General features: G+C 45.2%; 1 protein-coding gene across 1 annotated transcript in view; it reads right to left on the bottom strand.

Annotated features, from left to right (window-relative positions):
* Positions 1-823: 823 nt before the first annotated feature.
* Utp4 (UTP4 small subunit processome component) overlaps positions 824-20,867 on the bottom strand; it is a 29,703-nt gene continuing 9,659 nt past the window's right edge. The window contains exons 6-17 of the mRNA XM_051168897.1: positions 18,162-18,373; positions 17,129-17,300; positions 16,927-17,018; positions 14,847-14,943; positions 12,566-12,630; positions 10,703-10,825; positions 9,426-9,582; positions 6,932-7,038; positions 6,043-6,138; positions 4,528-4,713; positions 1,507-1,617; positions 824-987 (exon numbers count right to left, since the gene is read on the bottom strand). Of these exons, the coding sequence (XP_051024854.1) occupies positions 871-987; positions 1,507-1,617; positions 4,528-4,713; positions 6,043-6,138; positions 6,932-7,038; positions 9,426-9,582; positions 10,703-10,825; positions 12,566-12,630; positions 14,847-14,943; positions 16,927-17,018; positions 17,129-17,300; positions 18,162-18,373 (1,535 nt within the window). The 3' untranslated portion in view covers positions 824-870. The remainder of the gene's footprint in view (positions 988-1,506; positions 1,618-4,527; positions 4,714-6,042; positions 6,139-6,931; positions 7,039-9,425; positions 9,583-10,702; positions 10,826-12,565; positions 12,631-14,846; positions 14,944-16,926; positions 17,019-17,128; positions 17,301-18,161; positions 18,374-20,867) is intronic.

Genomic DNA, 20,867 nt, shown 5'->3' with positions numbered 1-20,867 from the left:
CCCATTGAGAACGCCCCTGGAAACAACGACATAAAGCAGGTAGAACAGAGAGGATGACAGGCTAGACTGCCTCTCAGGTCCCCACCCCTAGTCCTAATCTCTAGAAAGATCCCCACCCAATGCTTTCTTACCGTCTGCAGCTGGCACATGGCAGGCCAAAGGACTGGTAATAAGGATCGAACCTGGCCTTGTCCATGCTAGACGTGCAGTCTCCCTGTACACCCCCAGGCTCTCTTTAATGATTGCCAAAGGCATCTAATTTTTGAATGGAGCACTTCCTTATGATGCTGCAGGTGAAATTCTTCCTTCAACTATAAAGCAGCCTATGGCTATTAGTAGCACCCTCCAGGGCGACCCTGGGAGGCTCCTATGCCTTTGAATAGGTGGCAGGCTAGTAGGACACCTCAGTTCTTTGATACCCCAGCACAGACAAGACTCCAAACAAGCAGCATGCTAGCTTATGGCTAGTTCAGAGCATTACTGCAGCTCCAGCTGCCTTGGGGTTCAGCTCACACTACCCTGTGCTGGAGCACAGGGCACATGGGATGTCAGAGGACAACCTTCCAGAGGCGGCTCGCATTCAGCCACGGGTTCTAGGGATCAAGTGGAGTCATAAGGTTTGAGGGGCAAGTGTTTGTACCCAGCCATCCTGATGGACCTACAGATTTATAATGACCTTCCATTCCATGTCACTCAATGAGAGGAAATCCCTGTCACTATTCTGGAAAATAAATGTTTAAAATGATTAGTCCTAAAGAATAAATTTGTTTTATTATCATGATTTGGGAAAAAACAAACAAACAAAACAAAACAAAATAAAACAAAAACAAGAGTAGACAGTTCAAGAAAGGACACAGACATTGCCCTGCTTTAAGTTCCAAATTTCTTCTTTTTGATGGGTGGTGGGAGCTGAGCAATGATGTCGTCCAGGGGTCGCTCTACGGCCACAAGTGTTCTTTCATCCAAAAGATCCATAAAGAGTAAGGGCTGCAGAGAAAGGACAGTGACGTCACCAGGGATCATTCCCCACCAGCTTTGAATCAAGACTCAAAGAATGGAGCGCCCTGACAATCTTCCTAGCTCTTAGACTCAACGGGGGTGGGAAGGCCAGCGCTTCAGGGCAGTTGGCTCACAGGGGTCTGACTGGGGACCTGAACCCCGCCAGACAGCTGCAGCACCAGAAGCTCAATGGACACTTACTGCACCCTTGAAGCGTTCTCTAGCAGAAGCTCCGCTAGGAAGAGCGCTCACTCTAACAAAGACCCGCTCCACACGAGCATCAAGTTCACTGCTCACCACGAACAATTTCTCTCACACAGACAAGTATGCTTTGCCTGTTCTAGCAAACTGAGTCACAAAGAATGAAACATGGCTACAGATACAGACAACTCCCCCAAGTCAGGGTCTCTGCATGCAAAAGGAAGACACACCTGTCTTCTAATTGTTAGTTAATACAATTTGGTAACAGCACAGGGAAGCAACCGTCTAGGGTACAGAAGTTTTTACCTTATATATCTTAGACATTTTAAACCCATGGGCCGTGCGCCTCAGGAAGACATCTGATTCATTTTTGGGGGGAAGTGGATTATAGAGCACAGTTTTGTCATTTGGAAGTGGCTGAAAAGACAAAGATTTATTATTTATTTGCTAAAGCAGTCTAAGGGGCTGAACACACACAAGAATGCTCTCATGGTATCTTCAAATGTTCTAGTTTTCATTCAGTACTTCTTTTCTTCTCCTGTTTTTTTGAGATGGTCTCACTCACTATGTAGCTCTGGCCATCCTGGAACTCTCTATGTAGACCAGACTGGCCTTGAACTCAGAGATCCACCTGCCTCTGCCTCCCAGGCGGGCCATGAATTCACTCGTACTCCTTGCATCTGTGAGGCTCCTGCCCCATTCTCTGGCATTACTGGCATTACAGGCCTGACCCATTAGGCCCAACAATATACACTATTTGAACTTTTATTGCCTAGCTTTTGTAAGACCTTGGGTTTGATCCCCACACCACAAAAATAGCAAAGCTACTTTCACTGGCCACTATAGACCTAGCTAATGGTCCTCCTTCTTTTCTTCTCTCTCTCTTCGGTTTTTTTGAGACAGGGCTTCTCTTTATAGCCTAGGCTATTCTAGACTCACTTTTTACACCAGGCTGGCCTCCACCTCACAGCAATCTGCCTGCCTCTGTCTCCCAAGTGCTGGAATTAAAGGCGTGCACCAAAATGTCCAGCCTTTGTTTTGCCTTTTTTTCTTCTGAGACAAGGTTTCTCTGGGTAACCTTGGCTATCCTAGATTCGCTTTGTAGACTAGGCTGGCCTCGAACTCACAGAGATCCGCGTGCTTCTGCCTCCCTGAGTGCTGGGATTAAAGGCGTGTGCCACCACGCCCAGCCTCTTCATTTTGTTTTTAAGGCAAGGTCTCATTGTAGTTCTCCTGATTCTGGTAGAATGAATTATAATTATGAACAACTATCCATGTCTTAGACCAGTAGTTTTCAATCTGTGGGTCTCTAGCTTCTCCACTTTAGTCTTTTATTTTTTTGGGGGGCAGGGGTTTTCAAGACAAGCTTTCTCTGTATAGCTTGGTTGTCCTGGACTTGCTTTGTAGACTAGGTTGGCCTTGAACTCACAGCTATCTGCCTGCCTTCCAAGTGCTGGGATTAAAGGCATGTGCCACCATGCCTGGCTACCACTTTAGTTTTTAGCTAGACTCAAACTGATGACAGAAGCAAGATGACTTTGAACCTCTGATCCTATCTGTATTTCCAAAGTGTATTCTACCACACTTGGTTTACACGTGCTGGGAATCAAGTAAGCATTCTAAGCCGCATCCCCAGCCCTCAAAGAACTGTCTTATACACAAATGGGGTTAAAGAGATGGCTCAGTGCTTAAGAATGACTACGGTTCTTGCATAGGACTCAGGCTTAGTTCCCAGCACCACTGCGGTCCCAGAACGTCTGCCTCCACAGGCACTACACTCACATGGTGCACATAAACTCACGCAGGCATGTGAACAAACATAAAAGTTTTCTCTTTCATTTTTTGGTTTTTCGAAGGATTTTTCTGTGTAGCCTTGGCTGTCCTACAACTCACTCTGTAGATCACGCTGGCCTCGAATGAACTCGTAAGAGTAATATTTCATCTGTATAGCTAACTTACCCAAGGTCATGTGAAAGTGTGTCAGTCAAGAGGGGCTATGATGGGCAGGATGAAGCAAAAAAGGGCTTCATACTATAGCAAGATGAAAAACAAGCAAGCTCAAGGCCAGTCCTGTAAGTAACACTTTGTCAGAAAAGAACAAATGTGCATGTGTAGGATCTCAGCCCAGAGGCACTGTGCTTCCTACACCTCCCCCAACCACACTGAAGACACTAGCCAAATGGCTAAGGTTCTCCCTCAGGGAGAAAGAACATAGGCCAGCCCTAGTGACGTCACTGACACTTCAAGAGATGGCCAGATAAATGACTCACCTCACCTCCGACTTCCCTGGGAACTAGCCCTACTTGTACATGAGGGACTCAGCTCCAACGCTTGGGAGGAAGCCTTCTGGGCTGAGTTACAGAGAGATGAGTGAGAGAGCGGGAGGGGCTCTTCCTGTACGACCATCTCACAGAAGGTGCCTGTCAGCCAGCTCTGCTTCCCACATCCCAGGACACAGGGCCCATGAGATGAGAGTCAGTGACACATCCCTGCACACACCTCCTTTGGAGCCATCTGCTGCCTTACCCACCCACATTCCACCCCCACCTTCACAGACACACTGGAACAGCTGGTGCTGGGTATGACTGAAACCCAAGTACAGCACAGCCATGGCTGTGGGCCACAGGCCTCCTAGGAAAGAAAGCCTCTGTCCAGAAAAGATATGTATATTTGGGGAAAACTAAAATAGCAGCTAGCATTTCAAATTAAAGAAAGCACTTGTACCTCTACCACAACCACTGACGCTGGACTCTCCCACCTGGACTTTTGAGACACAAAGATCAAGGTTTGAAGTGTCTTCAGCTAAGGGGCAGGGTGGCAAAAACACCAGCCAGTGTCTCCTTTACTCCGTAGCCCAAGGATGAGAGTTAAGTGAGTCAGTCAACTCAAAGGTGTTCCCTGAGGAGGCTTGCCTTCTGAACACACATGTAACTTCAGCAGCACTCAGGAAGCAGAAGCAGGAGGACTGCTGTAAATTTAACTTCAGGCTAGTGAGGCTACACAGCAACATCATGTCTCAAAAAACCCAAAACAAAATAGGCTGCTAGACAGATGGCCCAGCAATGAAGAGCATTTGCTACTCTTGCACAGGATCTGGGTTCTGTTCCCGACAGCCATGGCAGGGTACTCACAGCAACCTGTAACTCAGCTCTAGGGGATCTGAAAACCTCATCTGGACAGATGGACGTGCGCGCACGCGACACACACATGCACACACACACACACACACCCAGCTCTAGGGGATCTGAAAAACTCATCTGGATGGGGATGAGGACAGACAGACAGACAGACACACACACACACGTAGGTAGAGGCCTCCAAGCTCACCAAGGACTTGTCAATGATGCAGAACATGTAGGCATCGTGGAGAAGGATGTGCATTGGTCTCTTGGGATGAAAGCTGATGTGTGTGATGGGGGTATCCCTTTGCAGCCACAGTTGGTGAAATCCTTGCTTCTGGACAGTCCGGCTCCACTCTGTATACTGCTTGTCTGGGATGCTGAACTCAAATATCTGAAGACACAGCAACAAACAAATTCATATTCAGCCATACATTTTACCACCACATAAGAAATGCTTTTAAAGGAAAATTATAGACAATAAGTCACCTTGAAGGTTTCCTTTGTTTGAGAGAGAGTCTTACAGTGAAGCTCTGGCTGGCCTGGAACTTGCTGAATAGACCAGGCCGGTCTAAAATTTGTGATCCCCCTGCCTCAATCTCCCATAGGATGGGATTACAGGTCACTGCCACTAAACTCAGAGCACCAGTTTCAGTGACAAAAGCACTCAAGGTACTGTCTTTAAACACTCTTGGTCAAGGATGAAACCCATGAAAGTGAGAGACTGCAAGCTTTAGATGTGTGTACATGAGAGCATAACTGTTCAAAACACTAAGCATTGTTTGCTTAGAAGTCTAACTCAATGTGCCTCTCAGATATGTTGTATCTCAGCGAGACAACAGTTGATGCAATCATCTCCATTTTATAGATGAAGAAATACAAGCCTTTTAAAGATGACTTCTGCAGCCGGCCATTGTGGCGCAAGCCTTTAATCCCAGCACCAGGAAGCAGAGGCAGGCGATCTCTGCGAGTTTGAGGCCAGCCTGGTCTACAGAGCGAGTTCCAGGATAGTCAAGGCTACAGAGAAACCCTGTCTTGAAAACCAAAGGAGAAAAAAACCTAAAACAAAAAAAGCTCTGCACAACTCAGCATAAAAAAAAAAAAAAAAAAAAAAAAAACCCGCTGTAGAGCCGGGCATGGTGGCACACGCCTTTAATCCCAGCACTCGGGAGGCAGAGGCAGGCGGATTGCTGTGAGTTCGAGGCCAGCCTGGTCGACAAAGTGAGTCCAGGATGGCCAAGGCTACACAGAGAAACCCTGTCTCGAAAAACCAAAAAAAAAAAAAGCTGTAGAGTTATGTTCTCACTCTGGCTGAGGTTAGATACTTAATTTCTAGTAAGGCCTGACTGCTTCATGAAGGTAAACCATACAAATTTAAGTCACTTTCAAAAAAAAAAAAAAGGTTTTTCAAGACAGGGTTTCTCTTGTAGTCCTGGCTGTCCTGGACTCACTTTGTAGACCAGGCTGGCCTTGAACTTACAGAGATCCACCTGCCTCTGCCTCCGGAGTGCTGGGATTAAAGGCGTGTGTCACCATGCCCAGCCTCAAAATTTTATTACATCCCACATCAAGTTTAATACCTGGGCCCATGTCATTGCATAGCACAAACCCGCATGCATACCCTCCAACATCTTCAAGGGAAGGTTCCTCCAAAGGGCCCATCATGTTGGCCTCCAGGGGACTGCCTAGCAGGAGGGAGCTGGGAAGCACTGGAACCTCTTACCTGCTGGTCAGAATGAGCGATGACAAGGTTGTTGGTATTGGGGGCGATGGCCAGGGCAGTCACTGGGAAATTGTAAGCAGGTACTGTGCAGTGGAGCTGGGAAGAGAAGACAAGGGGCAACTCCATGGGACATCCTCCTTTAAGAAAGGCAGCGTGAGCTGGGCATGGTGGCACACAACCACAGAGACAGAAGCAGCTCTGTGTGTTTTAGGCCAGCCTGCTCCATACAGTGAGACCCTATCTCAAAACAAACACCCGCTCCCTGCCCCCACACACACCCCAAGACAAAACTGGATGCCAGTTATTTCTGGTACTTATTATTTTGTTGTTTTCTGGTACTAGTCTTTGAATCCTGGGCTGTGCATACACTATGTAAGTTACTGCACTAAAGCCTAAGACCCATAGTCAGTTTTTTAGTTTGTTTTTGTGAGACAGGGTTTCTCTGTGTAGCCTTGGCTGTCCTAGACTCCCTTTGTAGACCAGGCTGGCCTCAAACTCATAGTGATCTGCCTGCCTCTGCCTCCTGTGTACTGGGATTAAAGGCATGCACCACCACACCCGGTTTATTTTTGTCTTTTTTATCATTTTGTTATTTGTTTGTTTGTTTTGTAGTAGCAGGGACTTACACTAGGCAAAAATACTCTACCATTGAGTTGTATCCTTAGCCAGAAAATGGATTCATTGCTCACGTGCCTCAATTTTAAGTCTGAGTACAGCTTACACTGTTCTCATTTGCTTTGAGGCTCTACATAATTCTAAAATAGGAATCCATAAGGCAGGAAAAAGTCTAGTAAATTTCCAGGTCACTCCAATCTGCTTCAAATCTTAACATGACTAGCCAACTGCCTCTTGTATGACTCAAACTGCTGCTATGAAATCTGATGCTCACCTTTAGATGATTCAGATCATATATGTGGACTCCAGCGCTGGTACCCGATGCAGCTAGCCAATTCCCATCCGGACTGACAGCCAAAAGACACATGGCCTCCACTGTCCCTGGAATGACAGAGGGAACACATTCTTGAATTAGACATCCACAGTCTGCCCTGTCCAGGAGACGATGCAGAAACCAACAAGACCCACATGGCTATAAACCATTTACAGGAGAATTTATAGGGGTTTTGCAAATTAATTATAAAGGTTAACCTGTTTACTTTTAAGTTAAAACATTCTGAGGCAAAAAAAAAAAAAAAAAAAAAAAAGACATTCTGAGGCAAGAAATTAGTTTTGTAGTCCAAGACAGCTTTTAAATTTATGATCTATGTGCCTCAGCCTCCCAAATGTTAGGTGTCTCTCTGCTTTTTAAATTTAACTAGGAGCCGGGCGTGGTGGCGCACGCCTTTAATCCCAGCACTCGGGAGGCAGAGGCAGGCGAATCACTGTGAGTTCGAGGCCAGCCTCGTCTACAAAGTGAGTCCAGGATGGCCAAGGCTACACAGAGAGACCCTGTCTCGAAAAACCAAAATAAATAAATAAATAAATAAATAAATTTAACTAGGTGTTGCTTGCTGAGGTTTAGGAGGCAGAGAATAGGAGTTTGGGGCCAGCTTGGTCTATATAAAAACTTTCAGGTCATGAGATACGGTACAAACAAATAAATACAAAAACAATTTACCTAGTTGCCACTCATGTGAAACGAGGCCAGAAAGATAAAACTAGAGGTGTCTCTGGTTCAGCCCTGAGTAAAGCATTGAAATTATACCTTAACCTACTTATTTCAAACCACCTTTTCTTACTCAATATTTTAAAATTAGTTATAAACACAGTATGTTTAGCAGACTTGAAGCACATATTGAAATGCCTGCTGTCTGTTTAACTGTCAAAGGGTCTTGAATCAATTTGCAACATGAAGATATGGGATAAAAATCAGATATCAACACTATATGCTAAAATGTACTGAATCTAAAAATCCCAAATAATGAGAAAGGCTTTACAATAGCCACAAACTATCTGCTGAAGGATGAATAAAGATTGTAAAGACACCAGGCAGTGGTGGCGCACACCTCTGATACCAAACCTTGGGAGGCAGAGGCAGGCGGATCTCTCCAAGTTTGAGGCCAGCTTCATCTAAAGTGAGTCCAGGACAGCCAAAGCTACTCAGAAAAACCTTGTCTCAAAACACCAACAATAACAAAAAACAAAACAACAATAACAACAACAACAAAAAACCCAACGTAAACATCTGACTCCTAAACGATAAGTTTCTCCTGAAGCAGCTTTTCTTTTCCTTAGCCACCATGTGGTTGCTGGGAATTGAACTCAGGACCTCTGGAAGAACAGCCAGTGCTCTTACGCTGGCCTCAAAACTCAGAGATCCATTTGCCTCTGCTTCTCAAGTACTGGAAGTAAGAGTGTGTGCCACCACACCTGGCCTGAAGCAGCTCCTCTTTTATTCTTTTTCTTTCTTTCCGTCCCAGCAACCCCCCTACCCCCTGCCCGCCGCCCCAGTTTTTTGAGACAGGGTTTCTGTGTTATCTAAGCAGTCCTAGGCTCACTTTGTAGACCAGGCTAGCCTCTGTCTCCTGAGTACTGGGATTAAAGGCGTGCACCACTACGCCCATTTAGCTCCTCTTTTTTTCTTATTTTTTATTTGGTTTTTCGACACAGGGTTTCTTCGCGTAGCCTTGGCTGTCCTGGACTCAGACCAGGCTGGCCTCCAAAACCTCAGAGATCTGTCTGCTTCTGCCTCCCAGAGTGCTGGGATTACAGGCATGCACCCCTGCACCCCACTTGAAGCAGCTTTTCAACGCGTTAATGTTAAATGTTGACAACCCAGGCTGGGCCTAAATGGTAACAAAGCAGCTAAATGCCAGAGGGGGCTCTAAGGGACAGATCATGGGATGTATCCAATTACAACGTAAAGTGGATGAGAAGCTTAAGTCAACAGTTAACTTGGCATTGGCTGGAACATAAATATAGTCACCTACTGATGCAATCTGTGTTCTTAAAGAACATGAAAAACAGTCACAAGCACAAATGATCCCAAATAAAACTATATGCATAATAATATTTTCATCTTAGCATGTCCAAAGAACCTCTACAGACATACGTGAAAAGAACAAAATACTCAGGGGTAGCTGTTCAGTGTCAGGATTGTAGGTGACTTTCACTTCCTTCCTAACTCTGCTAACAAAACTAAGGATGATGAAACTTCTCTGGTCCCAAATAAGGAATCAAAAATGCAGTGGGAAAGGAGTAGGTGCCAAGATCACTGCAGATCTCGAGTCTTCGTCTGCCAGATGCCTCCTCCTACCTTCAACTGCAAACACGCGAGTGAGTGTTTGTGAGGCGACAAGAGCCCAGCGCCCAGCACTGGGGTCTGAAGACACAAATGTCACACCAAAGACAGCAAGGATCCCCTCTGTCCAGTTAGAAACCCTCACCTGACTGAGGCTGGAAAGTATGCAAGTGCTTGAAGCTTCCATCCAACAGATGGACAATGTGTAGAGACCCTTGATTTGATGCCACAAAGAGCTTTGTTGAATCTTCAGAAAACAAAATATGAAGGGTGGAGCGAAGGAATGCAGGCATTTTGGAAACCTGTGGGTAAATCAACAGTGAAAGCCAGTGAGAGAGTAGCCACCGAAACCCTAACAGCCAGGCTTTAGTTACACCAACTCTTAGACTTCCCCAGCAAGGGCCCATGAAGGGCCTGGAACACTGGTTCGCTTCCTGCAGCCTCTGAGCCTTCTCTCCATCCAGATGGTAACTGCTTAACTCTCAACATTACTAGGAAGGCTTCTTTATTTCTTTTTAATGTACTTAAATATATCAGCCCTAAAATCACTTACACAAAACAAAAACAGACTCAGCAGGGTGTATTTATGTGTTCATGTGCATGCACACAATAATAATAATCACAAAAAGTGGCTATCTATTTGCAAGTGGAGAGTAAGAAGAGTTAGAGGAAAGAGGCTTGAAAGAGAATGGAGGGGGAAAAGGAATGTAATTTTATTTTAATTTAAAATGCATAAAAAATAAATAAAATAACAATAAATTTGTATTTAGCATTGCAGTGATAATGCTGAAGACTGAACCTTGAGCCTTCTATAAGTTTGGGTTTTTTTGTTTGTTTTTTGTTTTTTCAAGACAGTGTTTCTCTGTTATACTGAGCTCTGGCTGTCCTGGACTCTCTTTTGTAGACCAAGCTGGCGTTGAACTCACAGAGATCTGCCTGCCTCTGCTTCCCAAGTGCTGGACTGTGTAGGGCTAGAGAGTTGGCTCAGTGGTTAAGAGCACTGGCTGTTTTTCTAGAGGACTTGGGTTTCATTCCTAATACCCACACATACAACAGCTCAGGCTTGTAACTTCAGCCCCAAGAGGGGATTCCCCCTATCCCGGGCTCTGCAGGCATCAGGCACATCCATGGTAAACAGAGATACTTACATACAAGCATACAAAACACCAATATACACAAGTAAATAAAATGTTTAAGTATGTGTCATGTGGGTCCTGGAGATGGAACCCAGCCTGCCAAACTTAGAAACAGGTCCCTAATGGCAGTCCTGAAACAGCCGTGGCCATCTAACTTCACGGAGGACCCGCATCCTGCTCATTTCCATTCAAACAAACAGTACACATTTAGCAAGTTTCTTCTTGCGCAGGAGCACCGTGCTCCCTCCCTCCCTCTTGCGCAGGAGCACCGTGCTCCCTCACTCACTCTTTGGAGGCTTATGTTGTCTCGCTCATATTTCAGTCGATAGAGAAAAAACCGAGAAGCTGTAGAATAGGCTATCCAACTTCCACACGGGGAGACACAGCTGCAGATAATGTTCTCAGGGCCCTGGCAATGGAGACAGAGACATGAGAAAGAGAACCAACTTTCAAAGTCTCACTCTGTTTCACTACAATTTCCTTATATTAGACACCAAATGCTGGGCTCAGAGGAATTAGCCACCAAACCTGGCAAAACTTCTTATATAACACAGTTCCTGTAATAGGACTCTTCAAGGTCTAGGTGCTCTGCACATCTCCACAAATGCACACAATGTCTTTTCATTTTGTTGTTTTTGTTTTTGTGACAGGGTTTCTGTGTAGCCCTGGCTGTCCTGGACTTACTCTGTAGACCAGGCTGGCCTCGAACTCACAGAGCTCCACCTGCCTTGGCCTCTGCTAGGATTAAAGGTGTGTGCCACCACATCCAGTTTGCTTACATACAGTCTTAAAACCTCATGTCCTGGGTGTACAATGACTAAACCCCAAGCAGAACACCTCATTGATGACGGTTTCCAAACCCAACACAGGTCTGCAGTTAACTGTACTTTTTATCTTAGGTCCTTGAGAAACTTAGAGCCTCAACCTAGGCTCAACATGAGCAGGGAGGCATCATGTAAAGGCAGAGGACAGAGGACTGGCAGTGCCGCCAATTGTCTGTCCTGTCCATGATGACCTGCTTCAAAACCTCTAGACGGGGGATGTTCTGGTGCACGCCTTTAATCTCAGGAGGCTGAGGCAGGTGGATCTAAATTCAAGGCCAGCCTCACCAATAGATGGAGTTCCAGGACAGCCAGTGCTACACAGAGACAACCTGTCCCAAACTGTGCCCCCCAAACCCCAAGACATCTAAGAAAGAGAAGAAAAACACATGTTTATATAGAGTTCATTCAAGCTGAGTGTGAAAGTCCATATTTGTAATCCTAGTATCAGGGAGACCAAGGCAGGACCAGAACTTTAAGGCTAACCCTGATGACATAGTAAACCTGGACTCAAAGTCCATTTTTTGGGGGGGCAGGGGGAGGAGGGGAAGGATGGCCTAGCCACGGCGGACTTCAGACTCAGCTCGATCCTCCTCCCTGAGCCTCCTGAATGTTGGAACTAACAGGCATGTGCCACCACAAATGACCAAAATCTTTTATTTTATAAGTTTTGTGGGGCTGGAGAGATGGCTCAGAGGTTAAGAGCACTGTCTACTCTTCCAAAGGCCCTGAGTTCAATTCCCAGCAACCACATGGTGGCTCACAATCATCTATAAAGAAATCTGGTGCTCTCTTCTGGCCTGCAAGTGTACATGTAATGTAGGCAAAAACACTGTACACCTAAGTAAATAAATCTTTAAAAAAAAAAAAAAAAAAGTTTTGTGTTGGAGACAGGATTTAATGCAGCCCAGGATGACTTTAATTTCTCTACTAGCCAAAATAACCTTGAACTCTTAAACTTCCTGCGTCACGTACTCGGATTACCACAAACAGCTAACACACTTTTATAAAAGAGAAAATAAATGAAGTTGACATGGCACGTTGCTAATGTAAAAAGGAAGTGCACACTTTTGTTTTTTGGGAGGACACATAAGAAACTACTAGAAGTGCTTATCTTTGAACAGTGGAACAGGAAGATATGGGGTGAACATTAGGTTCAGATTTGATTATAGAACCTTTGTACCATCTTAATTACTAAAAGAATGCATGGTATTTTTATAATATCCAAAGGAAAAAACCAATTTTCTGTATTCATTCATCAAATTCTCCTTCAAATAAAACTACAGATTGAGCAATGGTCAGATCCACAAGAAATGGAGCCTTCTCACCTTTGTCTTGAGGTGCAATAGATGGTCTGCGTTTTTAGAGAGTGGAAGAGTATCTCCATTCTTGCCTGAAAACAGAAAGCTCCCTGAGTTTTTTTTATCAAAAGAAAATTAGTGCATTTTTCCATTTTAAAGTCAACCTTCAGTAATAGAGTTTCTACCAGTGGGAAATCTGGCCTCTCCACGTACGTCCGTACAGTCTGAAGGGCTATGTGAAGAGCTGCAAAAAGAACAGGCCGCTAAGGCACACAGTCGGCTAAAGCCCCACCCCACAGACATGCAGGTGGGTAGAAGAAGATTTTAATACATTCTAAGGAAGAGAATTCACTTTCTAAACTATTTACTTACAGCAGGACCTTTGTTTCCATGCAGAACTGCTACCACATGCCGTTCTACCTTCTCATTTTTCTTTTCTTTTCTTTTTCCTATTTTTGGTTTTTTGAGATAGGGTCTGTGTTAGCCTTGGCTGTCCTGGACTCACTATGTAGACCAGGCTGGCCATGAACTCACAGCAATCCGTCTGCCTCTGCCTCCCGAGTGCTGGGATTAAAGGCATGGGCCACCATGCCTGGCTTACCTTCTCATTTTTCTTTTCTTTTTTTTTTTTTTTGGTTTGGTTTTTCGAGACAGGGTTTCTCTATGTAGCCTTGGCTGTCCTGGACTCGCTTTGTAGACCAGGCTGGCCTCGAACTCACAGAGATCCGCCTGCCTCTGCCTCCCGAGTGCTGGGATTAAAGGCGTGTGCCACCACGCCCGGCTCACCTTCTCATTTTTCAATAGCCTGCTTTTATATCAGTCAGGCCAGGGCAAAGTACGATTCCACCACTGTCATCTCTACCTCCTGAGACCAGGCTGGCCTTGAACTCACAGCGATCCACCTGCCTCTGCCTCCTGAGTGATGGGATTAAAGGCTGCGCCACCAGGCCTGGCACTCTAGGATCTTATCTATTCTTAGTTAGACGTTTGTGTGTGGGTATGCACATTTCGGTATGCACTTGAAAGACAGAAGAGGCTGACAGGTCCCCTCAGGCCAGAGTTATGTGGGCTTGTGAAATATCTAGTGTGGGTGCTGTGAACTGAACTCTACAAAAGCAGTATATACTCCTTTTTTGTTTTTTCTCAAGACAGGGTTTCTCTGTACATCCTTGGCTATCCTGGACTCCCTCTTTTGACTAGGCTGGCCTCGAACTCGGCCTCCGAGATGCTGGGATTAAAGGCGTGCACCACAATACCCAACCAGAAACTTAAACTCTTAAGACACAATCAATATCCAGGGTAAAATTTGAATGCTCTTAAGATAGCCATGATGGCTCATACTTATAATCTCAGGGGACTGCTGAGTTCAAAAACAGCTCAACTGTAGAGTGAGATCCTATTTCAGAAAACCAACACAAGATTTTAACACTCTGATTTGTTTTCTTGTACATGGGAGAATAATTTCCCATGGACATAATACAATCTGTCCTTTAATAAAAATTGTGTGTGCAAGATGTGATGGAGATTGATTTACATTAGGACTTTTAGATGCACCAAGACAGGAAAGATGTTTTCTTCAAGGCTGTCAAATATAAATAGCCAAACCACTAAGAATATAACATTTATATAATTCCTGATTGTTTCATGGTTCTTCTTGCTATAGGTAGTTTATTATATATATGTGCAATATTATAAATGTATATGTAAAAAATAAAAAATGTTTTTAAAAATTGTGTGTGCATGCTTGCACACATACAGGGACTGTTGACATTAGGTGTTTCCTCAATTGCTCTCTACTTTATTTTTTCCGAAGTGAGGGCCTAACTATGTAGCCCTGGTTGGCCTGGAACTCAATATGCCGGCCATGATGGCCTTGAAATCAGAGACCCACTTGTCTCTGCTTGCCAAGTTGTGAGCTGCCAAATGGGTGCTGGGAATTGAACCTGTGTCCTTTGGAAGAGCAGACAGTGCTCTCAACCACTGAGCTACCTCTCTAGTCCCAAATTTGCCAGTTTTTAAAACCTTGTTTCGGGGGCTGGAGAGATGGCTCAGCTGGTAAGAGCACTGTCTACTCATCCAGAGGTCCTGAGTTCAATTCCCAGCAACCACATGGTGGCTCACAGCTATCTATAATGTGATCTAATGCCCTCTTCGGGACTGCAGGTGTACATGCAGATACAGCACTCATACATAAAATAAATAATAATAAATAAAATCTTAGAAAACAAAACAAAACAAAAAAACACATTCAAAACAAAAAACAAAACAAAACAAAAAGCAAACCAAAAAACTCTTTTTTCCAACATACCTGTCGCAGCTGTAGACCCTAGTCTCCAAAGTTCCAAGTGATGAGCGAACTGGAAAAGGAGAAGCTGCCTTTTTTTCGAACAGGAAATGAGACGCCGCTGTATCCAAGAATTGAGAAGTTGTAAGTAGGCCAACCTGGTCATCTTCTGCTTTGTTTCAGATGCAACATCTTAGTGCATCCCCTTTTCTACTGCTGAAACCCATTTATTTAGCTGGCTGGAGTGGCCCAGCACTTGGGAGGCAGGTGGATTTCTGTAAGTTCAAAGCCAGCCTGGTTTATATAGGAAGTTCCAGGACAGCCTGGCTTACATACTCAGACCCAATCTAAAAAAACAAAAACAAAAACCAAAAAACCCAAAACCACTGTTACACAGAGAAACCCTGTCTCAAAAAACAAAAACAAAAACAAAAACCCCAAAAACCCAAAACCAGACCAAACCAAATAAAAAACATAGGCACGCATCTCAGGATGCTTCTAAAGACATGCCACAGACTAGGCAGTCATGCTACAGTATGGCACAAGAATGAACATGGGTAAACATGGGATGAGCGGAAAGGACATCTAACCTAGCCTGTGGAACATACAGGTCAGATCAAGGTCACTAGGAAAACTTAGCCAAGCAGAGGAGGCAACCTAAGACGTTCCAGGGAGGAAGGGCACGGGAAACAGGTCCAAGGCAAAAGCACTGTGGAAAGGCTTTGGGGATGGAAAGGCTGAGATGGGCCAGTCACAGTCACCACAGGTTCCTACAACCACATAAAGACTTTTGGGCTCTAGGCCGAGGACAATGGTCACAGCCAAAGGCTTTGAAACATAGAGGAATGAACAGATGCTTTCAACACGACCAATAGAGAACAGTCAGAATGACACAGATGTTGGTGAGTGGAGGCCATGCAAGCCGGTCCTAGTGCACAGCCACCCATGGCTACTTATTGAGATCCTATCGTCAAAGAAGAGAGAGGTGGGAGCAGAAGGGAGGACTGTGTCTGACTTCATCAAACCATGTACTGAAATATGTGAATATTTTTTTAAATATATTTTTTTGGTTTTGTTTTTTCGAGTCAGGTTTCTCTGTGTAGGCTGTCCTGGGACTCACTCTGTAGACCAGGCTCGCCTTGAACTCAAGAGCTCTGCCTGCCTCTGCCTTCCGGGTGCTGGGATTAAAGGTGTGTGCCACCAACTGCAGGCCTGAAAACATGTTTTCTGTTGTACGTGTACAGGTCTTTTGCCTGCATGCATGTCTGTCCATTGCACTCACACAGTGCTCAAAGACGCCAGAACAGTGTCAGTTCTTGAACTGGAGGTACAGATAGGTACTAGCTGTCAGATGACCCACGCTCATCTGAAGGAGCACAAAGTCCTCTTCACCACTGAGCCACCTCTCCAATCCCAAAATGTGTGTTTTAATTGCACACATCATTCTGAGTTTACTTTCTGGAGAAACACTCCCTCCTTTCAATAACTGTGCTTTCTGGGAATTTTGTTAGGGTGGAGAACCTAGGCTTACTGTGTTCCTTTTAAAGTAAATGGTACTATTGCCACAAGTTCAGAGGACCTCCCCAACACCTAAATCAGATCTACCTCATTATCACACTATGCATATACACATATACACTTAAGAAGTGTCTTCAAGCCCTACATGGTGACACAGGCCTTTAATCCCAGCACTCAGGAGGCAGAGGCAGGCAGACTGCTTTAAGTTTGAGACCAGCCTGGTCTACAAAGCGAGTCCAGGACAGCCAAGGCTACACAGAGAAACCCTGTCTCTAAAAAAAAGAAGTGTCGTGGACTGGAAAGATGGCTCAGTGGTTAAGAGCGCCACCTGCTCTTCCAAAGGTCCTGAGTTCAATTCCCAGCAAACAGACGGTGGCTCACAACCATCTGTAATGTGATCTGATGCCTGCTTCTGGCCTGCGTGTGTACATGAAGGCAGAGTACTGTACATATAATAATAAATAAACAAATCTTTAAAAAAAAGGTGTCTTCAAAGAAGCTTGCGTCAGAAGAAAACAAAGATAGCTCTACAACATGTGAGCTGTAGAGGGACAGGGAGAGGCTGAGGGTGGGTGGGGATACTCACATGGGGGAAAGTGATCTTTCGGAGAGCAGCGTCATAATTCTTTACCTCTACTTTCTCCATGAGAGGACGAATAACTAGGTGGGTGTCGGTACCTGAGGTGAAGGGCAGCAGAGAGGGAGCACACAATGAGAGAAGTTCTCCATGCAGAGAAAGCAGCCAGAGCTGAGCAGAGTAGAGGGCAGCTGGCTGGGGGAGGACCTACCTCCCGAGATCAGAGCTGTTGGGCTGTGGGCCACAGTGCGCACGTCGTGAGTGTGATGCTGGAACGGTTTCGTCCGCACCCACTGCTTCTCACTGCTGTTGGAACTCACGGAGACCAGCTGAAAATGGAATACTGTGCCCTCGGCTGTGCCCACCACAAAACTGTCTTCTTGCTGAGGAATAAACCATGAGTGGGCAGATGTTAACAGAACAGGGTGCAGATGGGAAAATATGCCTCAGGTTTCCTCTCTGGTCAGCTCAGGGGAAAGAAAACCCACGGCCAGAATTAGAAGGGAGGTTCCCAGGAGCAGTTCCAGCAGTGGCACAAGCTCAGACATAGGTAGCGGTGTGCCCCCTGCTGACAAAGTTAACAAATAGTACTGCCAACTGTGTTGTGCAGCCACATGCCACACATTCAATGGCAAGCCAAATATACTGTCCATAAGAATCTAATGGACCATAAAAAGATCCCATTTCCCAGTGACGTCATAGCTGTGGTACTAAATGTTACTCACAATTTACAATGATGCTGGGGCAAACGCACCTTTCAATTGTACCTTAAGTTGGTTTGGGCGGGAGATTTTTATTCTGCTGTAAGATTTTTAAAATTACGGGGCTGGGGGAAGAGGAAAGTGGGACAAGAGAGGGGGATATCATCAGGATGTAAAGTGAATAAATTTAAAAAAAAAAAAAGAATTACAGAGCTGCTGGGCACGGTGGCGCATGCCTGTAATCCCAGAACTTGGGAGGCAGATCTCTGTGAGTTTGAGGCCTGCCTGGTCTACAAAGCGAGTCCAGAGCAGCCAAGGCTACACAGAGAAACCCTGTCTCGGAAAAAAAAAAAAAAAAAAAAAAAAAAAAAAAATTAGTTGTGAGAAAAATCTAAATCACATAAACAATATATGGGAAAAGAGAGACCCTAACACTGACCTGGAAGACAGCCTTGGTTACACAAGCCTGTAATCCTAGCTACTCAGGAAGCAAGGCAGGAAGACCCTAAGTTCAGGATCTACCTGGGCAGGGGCCATACTCACAGCAGCGACAGCTATAGAGTGCACATCAGCGTTTGCGATGAGGTGGCTCTTCACAAGTGTCCCGGTCCCAGAGTCCCATAGCTGCACCTTTCCCACAGAGTCCACGCTTATGACAGTGCCGTCCGACAGGAACCCAACACCCCATACTATACACCTTGATTTAGTCACTCCCAGGTGCTGCCTATCTAAAACCATCTTACGGGTAATGCTCCCTGGAAAAAAAAAAGACACACATGGAGATGATTTTTAGTTTTAGTTTTTCAAAATTTATTGGGAGTTACATGCCTGAATATAGCTAGCCAATACATGACAGGTCTGTTAACTATTTAAAAACCTCTAAATGGGTACCTGAAGAAGAAAGAGTGAGGTGAGAGGGAGGGAGAAAGAAAAAAACAAGAGAAATCTCTTCTGGGGGAGTGAAATGGAAGCATGTGGTGTTGACTTGAAAGCTAGCACACCGCACATCCACATTGCACTCTGCTCTTTCCCATACTCTCTCTGTGTATAGGAAAGGGAGAGAAGAAGATGGTGACAAAACTCAAGGAGTGCTGACTAAGCAGACCCTTGAAACCAAGACAGGGTAAGCCTTAAGGAGCGCCAAGAAGCCCCCTGATTTATGCATGGAACCCTCAGGAGCTGCAGGCCTGGTACTTGAGAGACAGGAGGCAGGAGGGGCCTCCAACGAGGGAGGGATTGATGGAAAGTGAATCTAAGAGGCTGCTGGACACTGGGGTACCGCTCTCCTGAGTAAGCAGCCAGATATTAACTAAACTCCATCTCCACAGAAGAATTTCTTACATAAAAGGTATTGTGAAACTGAGAGTGGGATGGGGTGTCTGGAAGGAAAACAGCCAAGCGAAAACAAATGTTGAGAACAGCAGATTTCATCTCCTCAGAAGGTGACAGATGGGCCTGTACTCACAGGGGAGGGGCTGGAAAGGGAGTCTGAGAGGGAGCTCAGTAGTGGAGCACACAAAGCCTGGAGCTGAGTTGATCCCAGCACTGGATGGGGGGTGGAGGTGGGGTAAGGAAAGAAAAGAAAAGGAAAGGAAGCTAGGTGTGGTGGCACACGCCTTTAATCCCAGCATTTAGGAGGCAGAGGCTGCCAGATCCATGTGAGTTCGAGGCCAGCCTGGTCTACAAAGTGAGCCTAGGGCAGCCATGGCTACACACACAGAGAAACCCTGTCTTGAAAAACCAAAAGAAAAAAGAAAAAAAGAAAAAAGAAAAACAACAGCTGGGAGTGGTGGTGCACACCTTTAATCCCAGCACTCAGGAGGCAGAGGCAGGCAGATTGCTGTAAGTTTGAGGCCAGCCTGGTTTACAAAGTGAGTCTACGAAGCCAAGGATACACAGGGAAACAGTGTCTTGAGAAAAAAAAAAAAAAAAAGAGAGGGGAAAAAAACCAAAACAACAACAACAACAAAACAATGGATTGATTTCTAGGAACCAAGTCATAGAACAAGAAAAAAACAAAAACAAAAACAAAACAAAACAACAAAAAACAAAAAAAAAACCCAAAACCCTAAGATCCTGACTTCACAAGTTCCCAAACAGGCCACCCAGGTGACTCTTCAGTGAAGGCCAAGCTTAAGAGAAGGCTCAGCTGCTGAGAGCGCTTGATGCTCTTGCTAGGGCTTGAGTTTGGCTCTCAGTACCAACAACAGCTTATTACTATGGCTTTAGCAAGTTCTTGCATTTGAATACACAATAAAAAACCAAAACCACAACTCTTTAAAAAAAAAAAGAAAGAAAGAAAGAAAGAAAGAAAGAAAGAAAGAAAGAAAGATCGGGGCTGGAGAGATGGCTCAGCGGTTCAGAGCACTGACTGCTTTTCCAGAGGTCCAGAGTTCAATTCCCAGCAACCACATGGTGGCCTACAACCATCTATAATGTGATCTGAGGCCCTTTTCTGGCTTGCAGGTATACAAGCAGGCAGAGTACTGTACATATAATAATAAATAAATAAAATCTTAAAAAAAAAAAAAAAAAAAAAAAAAAGCAAGGCCAGCCTCGGAGGCTGCAGGCTTAGCCACAGAACACGGCTTGGCAAAGGCCTGTGTTCAATCTCCACCAGCTGAAAACAGAAAAGACCCTTGGTGATGCCTAAGTGAAAACTCCACTGCAAAGATTAAGATACAGAAATGACAAACTTGTATTAGCAAGCAGTGAAGTCAAAAAAGATGAAAAATAAGAGTGACTAGGAAAGTTAGAGGACCTATACTGAAGCAACAAAAACTCCAGGAAGAAAGAATAGGAACTGACCTACAAATTAATTCAACAATTCCCCTCAAAACTGAGGGTTTAAATTAAGATGATCTCCTAGCACAGCTGAACGACACAGAAAAACCAACCAAACCAAAACCAAACCCCATACATCAATGAGTATAATCAAAATTTCAGTGTAAGCCTAACAGGGCCCGGGGCAGAGGGCTCACCCGCTGCACACAGGGCCCGGGCCGAGGGCTCACCCGCTGCACACAGGGCCCGGGGCCGAGGGCTCACCCGCTGCACACAGGGCCCGGGGCAGAGGGCTCACCCGCTGCACACAGGGCCTGGGCTGAGGGCTCACCCGCTGCACACAGGGCCTGGGTTGGATCTCCAACAAAGAAAGAAAACTCCCACAAAGGAAAGGGAAGGGGAGAGAAGAACACATGCCGCAGGGTCCTAAAACCAGACAGAAGCTTAACTCTGTGCGTCAATAAC

This window comes from Acomys russatus, chromosome 26 (genome assembly GCF_903995435.1).
Source record: "Acomys russatus chromosome 26, mAcoRus1.1, whole genome shotgun sequence".
NCBI lineage: Eukaryota > Metazoa > Chordata > Mammalia > Rodentia > Muridae > Acomys > Acomys russatus.
This window is presented reverse-complemented; position numbering and strand designations above follow the sequence as displayed.